Here is a 15,998-nt window from a genome sequence, read left to right as displayed (position 1 = left end):
TATACATACAATCATGCGTGTAGCCATGAAAAAAATAGCGTAAGATTGAAGCACTGGAACAAGCAGATACAGAAGATCTCATGTTATCAGACTGTGCAAAAAAATATTTATCTAACTTTTAGACTACAATAAGAGGCATTGTCAGCATTCATTTTCAATACATTTTACCTTACTGTACTGTACACATTTATGGTACTTGTGTATTTCACATCTTCAATTCAGACTACATTCACCACTACATTTATTTGACAGCTATAGTTGTTTTACAAATCGACGTTTCAATTTACGTACAAAAGAGATGTCAAGCTTATAAAATATATTACATTGTTATAGACTAAACTATCCAGCAGTATATTTAACAGTAAAATACAACTTACACATGAATGCGCCAGTAAGTACTTTCACTTTTGATGCTTGAACATTTTGGTAGTAATACTAACTTGTAACAGTATTTTTAGAGTGTGGTACTGCTGCTCTGGATACTTCCTCCATCACTGTTGACTTCAGACCATTTCGTGCTTGAAGATGCACCGCCCCCCTCTGGCGGCAGGGAGGAACTGCGCACTGTGTGCGCTTGGTTTACAGTAACCATGACAACCACAAGACACTAAGGGTATCGCTGACACTGGTTAACTCTAAAACAGCTTTACTGAAGAGATAGTGAAATTTAAATTTGTTTTTAACTTGACAGCTTGTTGAGTGGTTCCCTGTAACGAAATGGACACGTCGGTCGTTTTGCCTGCCGAAGCAGAGGGATTTGTTCAAAGTCTGGAAACTTTCTCTCTCAAAGAGGTGGGCTCCTCGAGGTAAGAAGAGCCAGCTAGCTACAGCTAACATTAGCAAGGGTACGTAACAGTTACCTAAATCTGGTACACTAAATTAAGGTGAGGAAACTCCGTTCAGTAGTTTATTATAGCCTCTCCCGTGAAGATAGGGTAAGCTAAGATCTTGGGACATACAAAAAAAAAGTACTCAAATCCTCCACTTCAGTAGTTAGCAATGCTCAAATGGAAAATTGCTCTGTTACGGTGGTGGAAGAAATACTCAAGTAAAAGTAGTAATGCCACAGTGTAGAAGTAAAAGTCCTGCATTCAAAATGTTACTCAAGTAAAAGTACAAAAGTATTATCATCAAAATATACTTACCAAAAGTAAGTTTAGTACTCATCATGCAGAATGGCCCGTTTCAGAATAATGTGTATTACATCATTGTATTATAATTATTGATGCATTAATGTGTACATCACTTTACTTTTGCAGCTGGCAGAGGTGGAGCTAATTTAAATTACTTTATATGCTGCCAGGTAGCTTGTGAATCAATAAAGTCTTATCTTAATCAATAATAATACATAATAATGTATTTGTTGATTCTATTTTGTATCAATAATCTGCAATTTAAAAGTACAATAATTCCCTCTTAAATGTAGTGGAGTAGAAGTATAAAGTAGCAGAAAATGGAAATACTCGAGCAAAGTACCTCAGAATTGTACATAAGTAGAGTAAATGTACTTGTCTGTAAGTGTAAGTGAATTGCTGAGATCGTAGATCGACAATTTTTGTTATATATGTGATGCATTCATATAACTGGAAATGTGATTTCAAGGTGTGATTCTAAAGGAAAGTTTAGTTGTGTCGCACCTTTTAACAAGGCAATTCAAAGTGCTTTACATGAAACATAAAAGATATGAATGAGTAAGATACAAGCAAGATATCAATTAATAGTCCCAACTTGAATTTAATTCAAGTCAGTGACAAACAGAAAGGCTCTGAGCATCTATTTAAAAGAACTGAGCGTCGGAGTAACCTTATTTCAGATATGTGATGCACAGAAACTGAATGATGCTTCTCCATGTTGGCTTTGACTCTAGGGACAGTAAGCAGACAAGTCACAGACGGCCTGAGAGGTCTGGACGTTTCATAAGGTAGCCGTTCATAAAACCTAAATCTGTGCTGTTTCATGATTTTTCTCTCTGTGTGTTGACAGGTGGTTCAGACAGCACGAGTACATCGAGAAACTCAACATGCAGGCGATACTGAATGCTTCTGCTGTGCATGATGAGTTTGTAAAGGAGCTCCTGGTATCACATGGGAAGGTGACAGCTAGCTTTATATATGATGTTCAAATGTCAGTGGTATTTAGACAAGCCCTGCACAAATCGAACTCCTGTTATTTCTATTGCTTAGAGTTACATACGATGGCACGATGAGCACATTAAAACAAGCTTTTTCTTTTCCTCCCCTTCTCTAGATACCTGTTCTGGTCCATGAAATGATCCTTGTCGAAGTGTGGAAGCAAAAAGTGTTCCCTGTCTTTTGTCAGCTGCAGGACTTTAATCCAAAAAACACATTTCATCTTTACATGGTGGTGAGTGTAAAATACGATGTAAAATCACCTCAATCATCTTGACCAGCTTGCAGCGCTCCTAACTGATTTCATATATTCTTTAATGTCTCCTTCGTAGATCCATCACGAAGCCACCATCATAAACCTACTTGAAACGATAATGTTTCATAAGGTCAGTGTGTACACAAACACATACCCCTAAATTATGTGAATCTGCAGCTTATTTTATGTTAAAACATGGATGTGATCCCGTGGCTGGGAAGTTTAGACTCTTTCTCTTCATAAACTGTGATATGTTGAAAGAGTTTTGTGTTATGTGTAGGATTCATGTGAGGCAGCGGATGACTCTGTCCTTGACTTAGTGGATTACTGCCACCGCAAACTCACCCTGCTGGCCAGCAAAGCGACCAGGGAGGGCGTGACGACTCGTGACCAACACAACCTGACAGGGAAGGCCGTTGTATCCTCTATAGAGGTACCAGAGTCTCACATTCATGCTGCATTTGTTAGTTTCATTGTTCAGGCTGTTGCAGAAGAGTCTTTCTTTCAATGAAATTGATCGGTCACATTATTCGTTTTTCTCTGTGAAGGAGTTGCAGATGCAGAGTGCTGCGCTGGAGTTTGAAATCACCCTGAAGACCGCCTCCGTGCTGCGCTACATCACCGATCACACCGAGAGGTATGTCGTCCAACACTCCAAACCCCAAAGATATTACACTTACAATAATATGAAAAAGCAGCAAATTCTCACATTTGACAAACTGGAATAAGCAAAAGTAGTCGATTTATCAGTTATTAAAATTGTTGCAGATTAGCTCTCTGTAAATTGAAAATGTGTTAATTTACCAGTCGTTTCACCTCTACAGCATCAGTGTTATCAATCGCATGCTGTGCACCCATAACATGCCTTGTGTACTGGTTCAGCTGATTGACTGCTGCCCTTGGAGTCGCTGTAGAGAAGGTATATCACACCTCTTACGTATCAAACGTGTCCTTAAACGTCTGCATGTAAAGTAAGTAAAATGTGTGATTTTGAAGTGACCCTCCATTCAGTTGCCTACCCTCTGTCTCCCGCTGAAGGTACGGTAGAAAAATACATAAATGGCAGATGGCAGAAGATTCCTGTTGAGGACCGTTTGAAGATGACAAAACTAGATGGTCAGGTCTGGATTTCCCTTTACAATCTGCTGCTGAAGGAAGACTGCCAACGGAAATATGACTTCAACAGTTTCAACAAGAACCAGCTTCTAAAGGTATACTGCGAGAGAACGGTTGACTGACTTGATTTTTCTTTATGTTCAGGGTCTTGTGCTGTTCTGCTTGAGTTATTTTAGTTAATCAATGTGTATCAATCAACTGCTCCTCTTCTGTCCAAGTGGCTGCTGTATATTAGCTGAAAACTGAAGCTTAGGAAGTGTGCCAGATCATTGTCCTCCAACATCATATCTGATCTCCTGTCCTGTTAAAACACAGATTCAGTTTCCAAGGGTTGTTTTGACTAAGATGTTTCCTCCTATTATACGCTTTCTCATCCTCTTCCTGTTGCATTAATTATATAACCAGAGAGCCTTGTGCATCCTTTTTCGTGTGCAGTCTGCGTAACTCATTCTTGAGGTTGACATTGTTATTCTTGCGGTTGTGTTACTTGTGAGATTATCGTTGGTGTGCCACAGCTCCGAGGTTTCTTGACAGAAGTGTTGATTGATCAACTGCCAAACCTGGTGGAGCTGCAGCGTTACCTGGCTCACCTTGCTGTTATAGACCCCGGCCCACCAAAAAAAGAACTCATTTTAGAACAGGTACACACTCATGCACACATATCTCTATACCTAACCGCCGTATGTCCCTGTGCATTTACCCTTAGCTTTGCTTCATGTTTAGATCCCAGAGATGTGGAACCACATTGTGAGAGACAATTCTGGGAAGTGGAAGGCAATAGCAAAGTATCAAGTCAAAGAAACTTTCAACCCATCTGAAAGCGACCTGAGGCTACAGGCACAGAGGTAATCCTGAAAACACAGGTCTGAGGTACAGAGAAATCAGTTCAATCCTTTTGCACTGATTATTATTGAGGCAAGTATCTTTCGTTTTCCTTACCAGGTTGGCCCAGACGTACAACTTGGATGTGATGGAGAGTTTACTCCCTGAGAAGCCAAAGTGTGGATCCTGTGGGGAAGAGGCTGCAAAGAGATGTTCTCGATGTCAGGGAGAATGGTACTGTCACAGGTGAGACTTAGTGATGCAGACGCTGTACCGGGCTGTCGTGGTGAAGAAGGGAGCTGAGCCGGAGGCCAAAGCTAATCCCTCACCTATGGTCACGAGCTTTCGGTAATGACTGAAAGAATGAGATCATGGGTATAAGATGCCGAAATTAGTGTCTTGTGCTCACCCTTCGAGATAGAGGAAGATACAGGGACTGGTACTTGAGGGATTACATTACATTACTGGGGGACGTGGCTACGGAGAAGGACCTCTGGGCTATCTTGCTTAGCCGGCGGCTACAGCAACTGTCCAGAAAATGGATGTATGGACGGATATAAGCCTGTGTATCTACTTCAGACGTAAAATTACATCTGATCCATGACCACCAGACATTCATTTTCTTCACATTTTCTTTGCAGAGAATGTCAGGTGAAGCACTGGCCTAAACACAAGAAAGCCTGCCAGCTTATGGCTGAGGCCACCGAAAAGATGCAGAGGGACCTGCACATCAGCAGCTAAGAGAGAGACTGTTAAAACACATGAGGACTGGTGGCTGATGGGAGATGGGACTACAAGATGGGAGCAGAACGGATCTGCATGTGGACGATGCAGATTTGGATTTTTATACATTTTAAATCTTCTTTCTTTTAATGCTGTAAACAGTGATCTTCCCCAGTAACAGAATTTAGTTGTTCCTGACTGTTATGTTTATGATGTCCTTTTGGCACACAGCTCGGGGGACTTTCTCCAGTTCCCTCTCTGTCTAGAGATTTTATACTCCTTTAACTTGGTATTTGACACAGTTGAGGTGCATTTAACTTCATTACACCAGCAGCAAATAAAAATGATTTAATAACTCCCTCTACCTTGTCTTCTTGCCCAGTGCTATAAAGAATGAAGGCATGTAGGTATTTCAAATGACCTCAACTTATTTATACTCACCTGGTTAAAGCAGCTGGGGATTTGTGGTCCCTCTTCTTGGTTAATATTCCTGCTAGTTATGTTCAGACTTTACCCTCCCTGAATGTTGGACTGTTGACTTTGTGCAGATGATCTGACCTGTCGGTAAATACGCAACATGATTGGCTGTAGGATTCAGCATTATAATATTTAGAGTCTGAAGTTTTGCAGTTCATAGATAAATATGTAGTTAAGCTTTTCACAGCTGTGGTAAATCAAAGCCAGATCCATCACACTTGGAGACAGTGGTTGGAGGGGTGCGGGACTTTGCACGCCCACTCAGCTGAGCTCCGGACTCAGAAGCACCCCCTATGTGAAAACATTCCGGATGTCGGCACAGCTCAGTCTCATCTCACTCTCTCTTTTTCATGATTAGCTGTTTCCTCCTTCAACTCAGTCTTGACTAAATCGAAAGATGTTCCGAGTCTTGAGGAGAGCTCAGATGCCGCCTTTACACTGATGTTACCGACAGAAGAAGTAGTGCCTCCGTCTGTAGCTGTAAGTAGCCGGTGATGATCGATTGTTTCCAGAGATGTAGCCGAGGCTGCACACCTCCGTTACTTGGAAACCCACAGAAAAATATCTGCGGAAAGTTTTTCTCCTCGGATGGAAGAAGTTCTGAGACAAAGCGGTTGCCACGGGGCTGTTTTCTCCCCTGTTTCGGTAAGTTAGACTAAAGATACTCTATTTTACTTTACTTTGAAGTTTCAGAAGTGATTACTTTAATTTACCAAGCTTGTTGTTTTATGACTAACCATCTGAGTATCCATCCTCCGAGCCCTCGTTAATGCATCTTTAATTGTTTTGTGTACAGAGGAATTAAAGCCACCGTTTTGTAAAACGTACAGTACATTTTATACATTTACATGTAACAGTAACTTTACATTAGGCTATTGTGGCTACTTCCATACCCTGCTTTATTTAAGCTAGGTATGACAATCAAATATTATATAATTACTTATATAGAGTATGTTATGTATGACAAACCAACGTGCCAACATCGTTACTAACCCACCATATACAGAAAATATAGTATGTAAATAAAATGTCTGAAATCTACTGTATCTGAAAATGGCCAAAACTAAACAAACATTATATAATATGTATATAAAATGTATATAAAATCAATTGTACATTTACTCTAGCACTGTACTTCAGTACAGTTTACTGGAGTATTTCCATTTTATGCTACTATACTTCTACTCTACTACATTTCATTGTACTTTTTACTCCACTGTATTTATTTGACAGCTGTAGTTACTCTACAGAATAAGATTGTACGCACAAAATATATGATTAGTTTATAAAATATGATGTATTGTTACATATTAAACTGCCCAACAGTATATAAATTAGTTCAAATTAAAATTAGCTCCACCTTGATGGCTGTATCATTAAAATGCTGTTTACAAATTAAAGCGTCTATAATAATACACTTCTTGTTCCTTTATAGACAACCACATTCAGATTCTACAGAGTTAGATGGAAATGTCACCTTTTGAATAAACAGCAACAGACAACTTAAACACTGCAGGTTTCCATGACTAATCCACAAATTGAAATGAGATGGAAACTTATAAATTCAAGATCACAAATTTTAAAATGTCAAAACAGGAGCCAGATAGTCTTTGGTAGGTAAGCGCCAGCGTGTTATTGTCTGTTTTTCTGCCTGTCAGTGATAATGGAGGAAGTCAGGCTCTGAGTGGCGCAATGTCTTGGGGGGAGTTCATCGAGCTCCGAGACCTGAGGCTCAGCAGAGAGCAGATAGAACTGACTGGCACACGTACGCCCTGCTCGCCTCCACGCCTGGAGAGAGCCAACGCCCTGAGGATCAGCCCGGGGAAGGTCCCAGACCTGCTGAGCCGTGTGGGCATCATCAGAGTCCTGAGCAGCACCCTGGACCCCCAGCTCACCGAGGAGAAGGGAGAGGGACACAACTTCCAGCCCTGCAGCCACGCTCAGCCCACTTGGTGTGACCTGTGTGGAGACTTCATCTGGGGCCTGTACAAGCAGAGCCTGCGGTGTGTCAGTGAGTTGGCTTATGTAGGCTGTTTGTGTGCCTGGGTGTGTGCATGTGTGATTGCCACTGTGCATATGCATGATCAGAAATGAGAGCAAGGCCGAGAGAAAGAGGAAATTTGGTTGAATGGCGAAAGATGTGGCTACCGATGTAGGCGCAGGCCCAAATAACCCTGTACTCAGCCTGTTAACTCGTAGAAATCATAACTTTAACTGCTGTAAATGTTCTCCATGATGCTTTTCAGCAGAAATAAATAAAGCATGCCATTGTTTAAGTGGTTTTGGTGGCTTGGTCATTATTGAGGCTGAGGGTCGCCTACAGACTTGTATGCTTCTCTTGCTCAAGACTTGTCTTAGAGTTGCAATAGTCTTGAACTTCCTTTTCAACAACTGAAACCCACTGAAATGCAGCTGTGGTTTGTGTGAAGCATTTACTGTGTAGAAAAAAATGCTTCTTAACAGTGAAATGAATATGAAACAGCAATCAAATCATAATGAAACACTGACACAAAAACAAACCTTCCAAAAACCAAAGAGAAGATCATTAACAAATAGATACTCGTGTATTTATGCATTGAAGTGGACATTCAGTTGGCACATGATATTTTGTAGGTGGACTATTGCTATTTGTGTATTTGAAGCACTTGACAAGTGTTTGCCATTTATTTATGTATTTATATAAGTTGTGACATAAAAGGGAGAGGATGGTAAACGCAGGGTAAAGTCAACTCAGAACAACTGCAGTGACCATTAATGGCCAGAGGAGGACATCGCCCATTTAAAATTGCACTCTACAATAATATCACATGCATGCTTACAGTTGACGATTTTGTCACACGTATTTATATGTTTGGCAGTGTCTGTCTAAACTCTGTGACTTTCTGCACTTACAGATTGTAGATTCACATGCCACTACCGCTGTCGAGCCCTGATCCGGTTGGACTGCAGCTGGGACCGAGGCTCTGTGGCCGACCACACGTGTGTTGTGGAGCACACCATAGAAACAGACACAAATGTGGTAAGGACCTTTGTATTTGTCAGTATGACTGGCTCAGTGCTCTTTGACTGTTCATAAGCAGCCTTGCTCACAATCAGAAGTGGTAGTAGTCACTGTTTACTTGCTTTTTACAGCAACATCAGGAAATTGTTACCATATCGTGCCACTATAGGTACCGTTAAAAACGAGACAATGAGTGGGTAAACTGGTAGTTTCTACAAGCCTCCTTTGCCTGTGACATTATGAGCTACCTGGTTGGACTACTTGGTAATTCTGCTGGAATGCTTTGGGGAACAAATGCATTTTTAATGGCCAAAAAACAGGAACCATTTTACATGGCAATAAAGACACACCCTTCACGCATTTCCACTAACAGCACAGGTTTAACTAAAGGCCGACCCTGTCAGAATTGACTATATATTTGCAGGACAGCACCAGGTAGGGGAACAGTTACCTGTTTGAAGAGGGAAGTAAGGGGATTTGAAGGGGAAGTTTCTGAGGAACAGAAAACGTTACAGGTAACACCTTTTGCCAGATCTGGTTCAGATTCATTAGTCACGACAGCATGTTTTTACACCCATATACATGTAGTATACACATCATAAAAATCAGATGCATGTATCATAAAAAATGTTATTTTGGAGGATATTTATAAATGTCTTCACCAGTTGGACACGTGGTTAACCCTTGGTTTTTATGTTCTCCTCAGTGTTAGGGTACACCATGGGTGGGATGTTCCGGATGAACAAAGGGGACAAGGTTGTTAGCTACAATAATAGCTACTGGAGAAAAAAAGCCTTTCATCTTGGCTTTAAATGCTGTTCATTTTCTAGAAGAAATTAAAGACAATTTTATCAACACACCTGATTAAAGTTTTCAGTAGCCAGATTCTCACTACAAAGGCTATAAACTTGGAATCATCTGCAGTCACATAACAGTATGAGTCCCCCTGATGGTTTAAAAAGTGTTTACCTTGCATCATACTGAAAATTAGGGGTGCAACTAACTGTTGGATACCGATCAAATACCAGAGCTCTCTTTTCCCCAAATTTAAAATCTGTATATCTCACAGAGTGGAAGTCACTGGAATCATGTTCATTTAACATCGCTGTGGCACAAAAAGTGATCGAGGTGGCAGCACAGCATGCCTATATGAATGTAACTGACTACGAAAACACATAATTGTATTACATTGACAAAGAGACTGTATTTATTGTGGAGCGGTTATGTCATGGCTGATCCCTGTTATTTTCATAATCAAGTCATCTGCAGAGTATTCTCTCAATTATTTGATTAGGGCCTAATTTCTGTCCATAAGGGTGACATTCATATTGCTCGTTTTGTGCAACCAAACTGTCAAAAACTCAAAAGTATTTTATTTATAATGATACAAAACAGAGATAAGCTCAACATTTCTTACACTGAAGAAGAAGGTGACAGGAAATGTAAGCCCTTTTACTTGGAAAGTGATTCAAACTATCCATTAATTATGAAAATAATGATTGATTAAAGGGGTACTCCACTGATTTTACACATTAAGTTCAGTTTACTCATCACAAGGAGGACTAACGGTTGTATAATGTCTTCTGTGGTTCTGAAGGGGGCTTTCCAAAGTTTGGAATAATAACCCTGACGATGTCATTAGATGAGGGCATTTAGGAGGTAGAGAGGGTTTAATGCTGTGTTCACGTCATATAGGACGCAGGAAAGATTCCCATGTTAACAACTTGCAAGCGTTCACGTCATCGAGACGGTTTGTATGATTACAGGGTCGGTCGTGTGAGGATCAAAATACTGTGCAGTGACAATGTAACAATATTTCCACTCAATTTTGGTTTAATTACATTGAATGACGGTTCAGTTTGGTTGATATGAGGTGCCCATGTTTGTTTTGTTTTCGGGCACGTCTGTATTAGTAAGTGACAAGTCGGATGTATCAGAGCTTTCAGAAAAAATTCCCAGTTGTGATTACGACCTGGAAGTTGAAATGAACGCTTTTTAGAAGTCGTAAACTTGTTTTATGATAACTCTGTTAAGACATGAAAGCGACATAATGAAAGACCCTATTGAGTTGCATTATGGGAATTGTAGGATCCAGTGTTTTAAGAGCTGCTTGGCACTGTAAGTTTGGATATCTCAGCCTCTGCTGCTTTGATTTTGTTTTCTTTTTCATCCTCTGGTAAGTCCCGTAGTTATATGGTGGTCTAATAATGGCCGGAGGGCCCCTACGTTTCTGTTTCATTGACAATGTTTCAATGCTACTGAAAATATCACACCCATATCAATCATCTGTCTGCATTTCAGTAGTGTAGATACGTGTTAGAAGGAAAATGTCACTTTACTTGGCAGTTTTTTGAATTAATGTTTACTGCCTATAAGTTCTTAACGGCTCATAAATGGAGGAATAATAAAACTCACATGTGGTCACTCTATGGCTGTGTGTGGTGTGACCAGACTGTCCATTCATCACATGACTATTCAGCGGGGAAGCAGCAGCATCCATGGGAGAAGGAGGAGGCGGCAGAGAGGGGGGGGGGGGGGGGGGGGGGGGGGTCTTTGGTATTTCCTCTCGGCGTCCAATCGCGACCGGCTGCGGTGGTTTTGTGTATTTTCCAAACTCAACTCAACGGACCTGGGTGGGGCCTCGGCGGGGGGAAGGAAGCGGGGCAGCAAGGGCGGGGTCCTGAGTACACATCCTGTTTCACACAGACTGAGTTTGTACACTGGAAACGTGGCCGGTAGTCTAAACTAGAGGCAAAAAAAGGTCTTAGATTTTGTCGTTTAGACTGTTGTTATCAAGGAGCTAAATACAGAGATACCCCGTCGTCTGCGAGATTAGTTAACCGTTTAAGTTAGCGAACGTGGCCGTTAATTGCCGTTAGTTAACGTGGAATATTTGAGCCAGGCTTCTGTTTAACCAGGTTTTGTATAGATTCTGCTACGAGAGATTATTTTAACACTTTTAGTTGCAGTAGTTTAAGTTCCTGTTCTTGACTCTAGTGTATAAGGTTTCAACGGTAGTCAGCATGACAAACGCGGCTACTAGTTCAGACAAAACTCCCTCCTTCGAGATGACTTGGGGCAGCTCCACCAGCAGCGGCTACTGCAGCGAGGAGGACCCCGACTCCGAGTTTGAGCAGTACTTCACCGCCCGGACATCTTTCTTCCCCAAAACCCGGAAAGCTAACGTTAATGCTAACGTTAACGTAAAGCAGGTGAGGTGTATAAGTTAACATAAAATAAACGTTAAACTGGAATAAAAGACATGTCGCCCATGTAAAAAGGGAAGTGAGACAAGAGAGATGGGTGATGGGTGGTTCACCATTACTACTCTCGCGTTGTTTGACATTTCTGCTCTCTTTCTGACAGTTTTTGTGTTAAATTAAAGTACTTTATGCAAACTTTTAGGGGTCACAGTATAGGTGTGTTACTCAGCCGCACCCCTGGTCTGGAGTAGTGTGTTTTGCTCAGGGGCACCCCAGCAGAGAAGATGCATGCCAAGTCAGCTTGCAGGCTAAGGGTGGAGTTCAGGTTCCTCCAGTTTTGAGTAAATAGACTTGAGACTTGAGTCGTGTGAACTTAACTGTAAAATACATATCAGCACCGGGGACAAAGCAGGAAACTGGTTATGGCTCAGAAACTCATCAGTATGTCTTTTTGATTGTAACAAGCACAGACCCACAGCTGAACTCATGGTGAGAACAACCCAAATGTCATGTTTTGTGACGCACACCCGCTTCTCAGGTTTCCAGCCTAACACCCATTATTCATTGACCGTTCCTTCAGGTTTCTCAAACTTATGTCTTGGTCACAGATGACTCATGGATTGTTTTGAATTTGTTCATTTTCTGTTCCCTTTGTCACTCCCACCCACGTATCGGCTTTCTTTATTGAGAAACAGATGCAGTTTACTGTAAAACTCATTGACATTCACTGTTTTCTCCCCCTGTGCAGAGCCCATTCTTGTTTTATGTTGTTGGCATTGTCAACACTGTTTTTGATGTGACACTCCTTTTGTGGGCAGGTAGAGATGCAGTTGTTGCATATGTTTATCCTCCTTCTGTTACCATAGTGGAAAGCTCAATTTGGCCCTCATATTGATTTATTGACTTGTTTACAGCAGCATATAAACTCTAGAGTCGCAAGTCAATCTGCCTAAGGATTGCCACTATTGATCTTTTCCTGTTTGACGTCAATTTATAAGCTACTCAGCAAAAATGCTTGTAACTTTGCCTCATTTGTTTTTCATTAGACAATCCAAGGTTTAATAGTTCATGGAAATAGATAGAGGCATGATAGAGTTAGATTTTTTTGTACATTTATGAAAAAATGTTTGTTCCTAATAATGGAGAAACCTGCATAAGTATCAATTTTAGATGTTAGCAGCATCCTTAGGACTGTATGGATATTGATATTTGGATTTGACTCCTCAGGAAACCTCTTGCTCCGACCTCGAGGAATTCGCTGGAGTACAGTATGGAAATAAATTAGTTCTGTTGAATTTTCTTTCTGTACAGGAAGTGCCAATTGGTCAGTAGACACAGGAAAAGCCCTAATTGAGCTAACGGTCATGCAGATGATAGAGGCCAAATGTGCATGACTGAAACATGACTGCTAGTTTGCGGTTGATGAGGCAGCTGACTTCACAGGATGTGCCTGTAACACAAGGGAGGGCATTGTCTCTCCCACTTGTGAGAGCCTGAGAGGGGAGGCTATTTTTACATGAATACCAAGTTGAGGAATGCAATGCTGAACCATTGGTCGCAGTCATTGCAAACAGCTGCAAGTTGCGCACCCCCCCCTCCGTCTTCCTCATCGTCCCTCCTCCCTTTACCCCTCCTACACACGAGGGATGGGAGCCATCAAACAGGATTGGGCAGACCTGACATCATCGTTTTTGTCTTTGCTACGTTGTCAGGAAGTTGGGAGTCTGATGCAACTGGTGCTCACTGTTAGACATAACGAAGCAGGAAACAGGAATTTAATTAACAATTTAACTTAAATTAAGATTTGTAATCCTCTTCTAAACAACACTAAGCAATATTGTTGGAAGAAGAACTTGTTTAAATCATATTTAGATTACATCACTGTGGGTTTTACAAGAATTTATTGCATAACCCTGGGTTCATGCAATGAAAACATCCATTTTTAATTCCTGAAAAACATATTTTAAGACATACAATGCTTTCATTCAAGAGTAGCGTGTTGTAAAGAGATCTTTTTCCCCATATAAAAGTATCGCCTTGGTGAACTGCACTTAGTCAAGAGGGTCATCAACACTTCTGTCATGTTTTTGTGATTGGTACAAAAAAATTGTTATCCATAATGTCTGTAATTATCACAGAACATGACATTTTTAATGTCACAACTTGTGGCTGTATCCTGGTGCATTGAAAGTGGGTTTCTCTTGTCCCTGATGTGGTTTGGATGTGAGCACTGACACCTGGTGGTTTAACACTGCAACTCCTCACTGTCCCCTCCAGGATGAACAAATTGAATGGGGAAAGCAGGAGTTGACGACTGCAGATATTCAGCAGAAGGTGAAGGAATACAATGCTCAAATCAACAGCAATCTGTTCATGAACATGGTGAGTAGCTTTAATTTACAACAAATCCATGCATTTAAATGTGAAGGTATTTTTCCTTCAGTGTAACGTTTTGTTTTTTTTTCTCAACAGAACAAGGATGGTTCCTACACTGGCTTCATAAAGGTGCAGTTCAAGTTGGTGCGGCCTGTGTCAGTTCCACCTCCAAAGAAAGGAGGTCACGATGCTGGAGGGAGGAGGGCTAGCGGAGTGAAGCGCCGCACCTCTTTCTACCTGCCAAAGGATGCATCCAAGCACCTGCACATAAGCTCCCGCACATCTGCTCGCGAGGTCATCGAGGCTCTGTTGAAAAAGTTTACTGTGGTAGACAATCCTGGAAAGTTTGCTCTGTTTGAGCGTAGCGAGCGCCATGACCAAGGTATTACTCCTTTTTCATTATGTTTACACGTTGAACTCCGGCAGCGTTGTTTACTTTTTAAGAAATCGAAATTTGTATTTTTTGATTTGTATCTAGTCTTTTTGTCTGCCTCCCTCAGTATATGTTCGCAAGCTGTCTGATGATGAGCGTCCCCTCCGCCTGCGTCTGTGTGCTGGGCCCAATGAGAAAGTCCTCAGTTTTGTTCTGAAAGAGAATGAAACTGGAGAAGTCAACGTGAGTGCAACATGAACATGAGAATAAGGGATCCAAACCATGCGTTGGATCCTACAAACAGTTGGTTTATATACTGTACGTGCTCTTATGTGATTTGTCTCTCCTTGCAGTGGCATGCCTTCTCCATGCCTGAGTTGAAGAACTTCATGCGCATTCTGCAGCGTGAAGAGGAGGAACACGTCAAGCAGATAGTGCAGCGGTACGCTCTGGCCCGCACTAAGATGCAGGAGGCTCTGGCTGGCTCGACCCCCGGCTGAGACGACTCTGCGCTGGGGGTTAAAAACGTGCACCTCTTGGCTGGACAGTCTACCTGAAGATGACCAGTCATCGCTGCATCCAAAGATCCCAGAGAGTATAGCTAAAAAAAAAAACACCTCTTCGGTGAACGAGAGAGTGAGACAGGGCGCAAGACAATGAGAGAGAGAGAGCTAGCGCGAATGTGCGTGTGAAATGATGCGAGAGATGAGACGTGCCTTACACCTGGAGAGTCTGATGTGCCTGAGAGAATGAGTTGAGAGAAGTGACGACTGGCAGACGAGACAGCGGTTGCATCCAGTAATGTGTTGTTATTGGGTACCACCTGATTATCCTGTGTACTGCAGCTGTGTCACTTTAACTTTAAAGAAAATGTCAGTGATGTTATGGCATTTATCCATTTGTTGATCATACATTTGTAGATGCAGTGCTGAAGTCGAGCGCTGTCTTGAAATTGAGTAGATAATCACATGTCTTTTAATTTTCCCAGAATATAAAATTAGTTTAGATAAACTCAATCTGGTCCTTGAACAACCTACCATGAAAACCATACTTCTAAACGTCATATTGACATTTTGTCATTTATCCTGTTAGAAAGTTAAACACACATTTGTTGCTGAAAGGTTTCATTTGACCCAGTCTCAAAAGTCTGTCACGTCCTCTCGACACCCCTTGATGGGTGCAACTCTTTTTTTAAATTTTACTGTCAAAGTTTGACAGCAAAGTGATGTATGGACATTTGTATGCAGTTATGAATGTCAGAGAGAGCAGTGTCGAAGTCACTCTGGTTGACTGAAATCATGAATGAATATTGGTATACATGTGTTTCACTGGAAGCTGTTTGTCATTCCTCATATCTTTGTTTTTTCTGTTCTTTTAAAGAAAATGTTTGTCTTGTGTTTTTTCAATTCACCTTCATTGTATCTGTCTATGCACAAATTTACATGTAGCAACCTTCAAATTGTCGTGACAAATGTGCACTGCGTTCAGTAAAGAATTTACCAGTCCTATCAAGTTTTTGTAT

The 15,998-nt window shown here is 41.3% G+C and overlaps 2 protein-coding genes across 5 annotated transcripts; both read left to right on the top strand.

Moving 5' to 3' along the window:
• The first annotated feature begins 717 nt into the window (after positions 1-717).
• Positions 718-5,374, top strand: zmynd10 (zinc finger, MYND-type containing 10). Its single transcript, XM_070903110.1, has 12 exons — positions 718-806; positions 1,984-2,092; positions 2,248-2,364; positions 2,462-2,515; positions 2,666-2,818; positions 2,934-3,022; positions 3,210-3,304; positions 3,424-3,596; positions 4,017-4,142; positions 4,225-4,346; positions 4,444-4,569; positions 4,965-5,374. The coding sequence occupies exons 1-12, from the start codon at positions 718-720 to the stop codon at positions 5,062-5,064; spliced, it is 1,353 nt and encodes a 450-aa protein (XP_070759211.1). The 3' UTR covers positions 5,065-5,374.
• A 652-nt stretch (positions 5,375-6,026) lies between these two features.
• Positions 6,027-15,981, top strand: LOC139282602 (ras association domain-containing protein 1-like). Of its 4 annotated transcripts, XM_070902389.1 has the most exons (7): positions 6,027-6,168; positions 7,182-7,534; positions 8,418-8,542; positions 14,005-14,109; positions 14,200-14,485; positions 14,604-14,719; positions 14,830-15,981. In XM_070902389.1, the coding sequence occupies exons 2-7, from the start codon at positions 7,216-7,218 to the stop codon at positions 14,974-14,976; spliced, it is 1,098 nt and encodes a 365-aa protein (XP_070758490.1). In that variant the 5' UTR covers positions 6,027-6,168; positions 7,182-7,215; the 3' UTR covers positions 14,977-15,981. The 4 variants fall into 4 exon arrangements, with proteins under 4 accessions (XP_070758490.1, XP_070758493.1, XP_070758492.1 ...); XM_070902392.1 differs by lacking the exons at positions 6,027-6,168; positions 7,182-7,534; positions 8,418-8,542 and adding an exon at positions 11,251-11,709; XM_070902391.1 differs by lacking the exons at positions 6,027-6,168; positions 7,182-7,534; positions 8,418-8,542 and adding an exon at positions 11,251-11,721.
• The last annotated feature ends 17 nt before the right edge of the window (positions 15,982-15,998 follow it).

This window comes from Enoplosus armatus, chromosome 3 (assembly GCF_043641665.1).
Source record: "Enoplosus armatus isolate fEnoArm2 chromosome 3, fEnoArm2.hap1, whole genome shotgun sequence".
In the NCBI taxonomy this organism is placed as follows: Eukaryota; Metazoa; Chordata; class Actinopteri; order Centrarchiformes; family Enoplosidae; genus Enoplosus; species Enoplosus armatus.
Note: the sequence above shows the minus strand (reverse complement) of the source record. Positions and strands in the feature narration are given on the sequence as shown.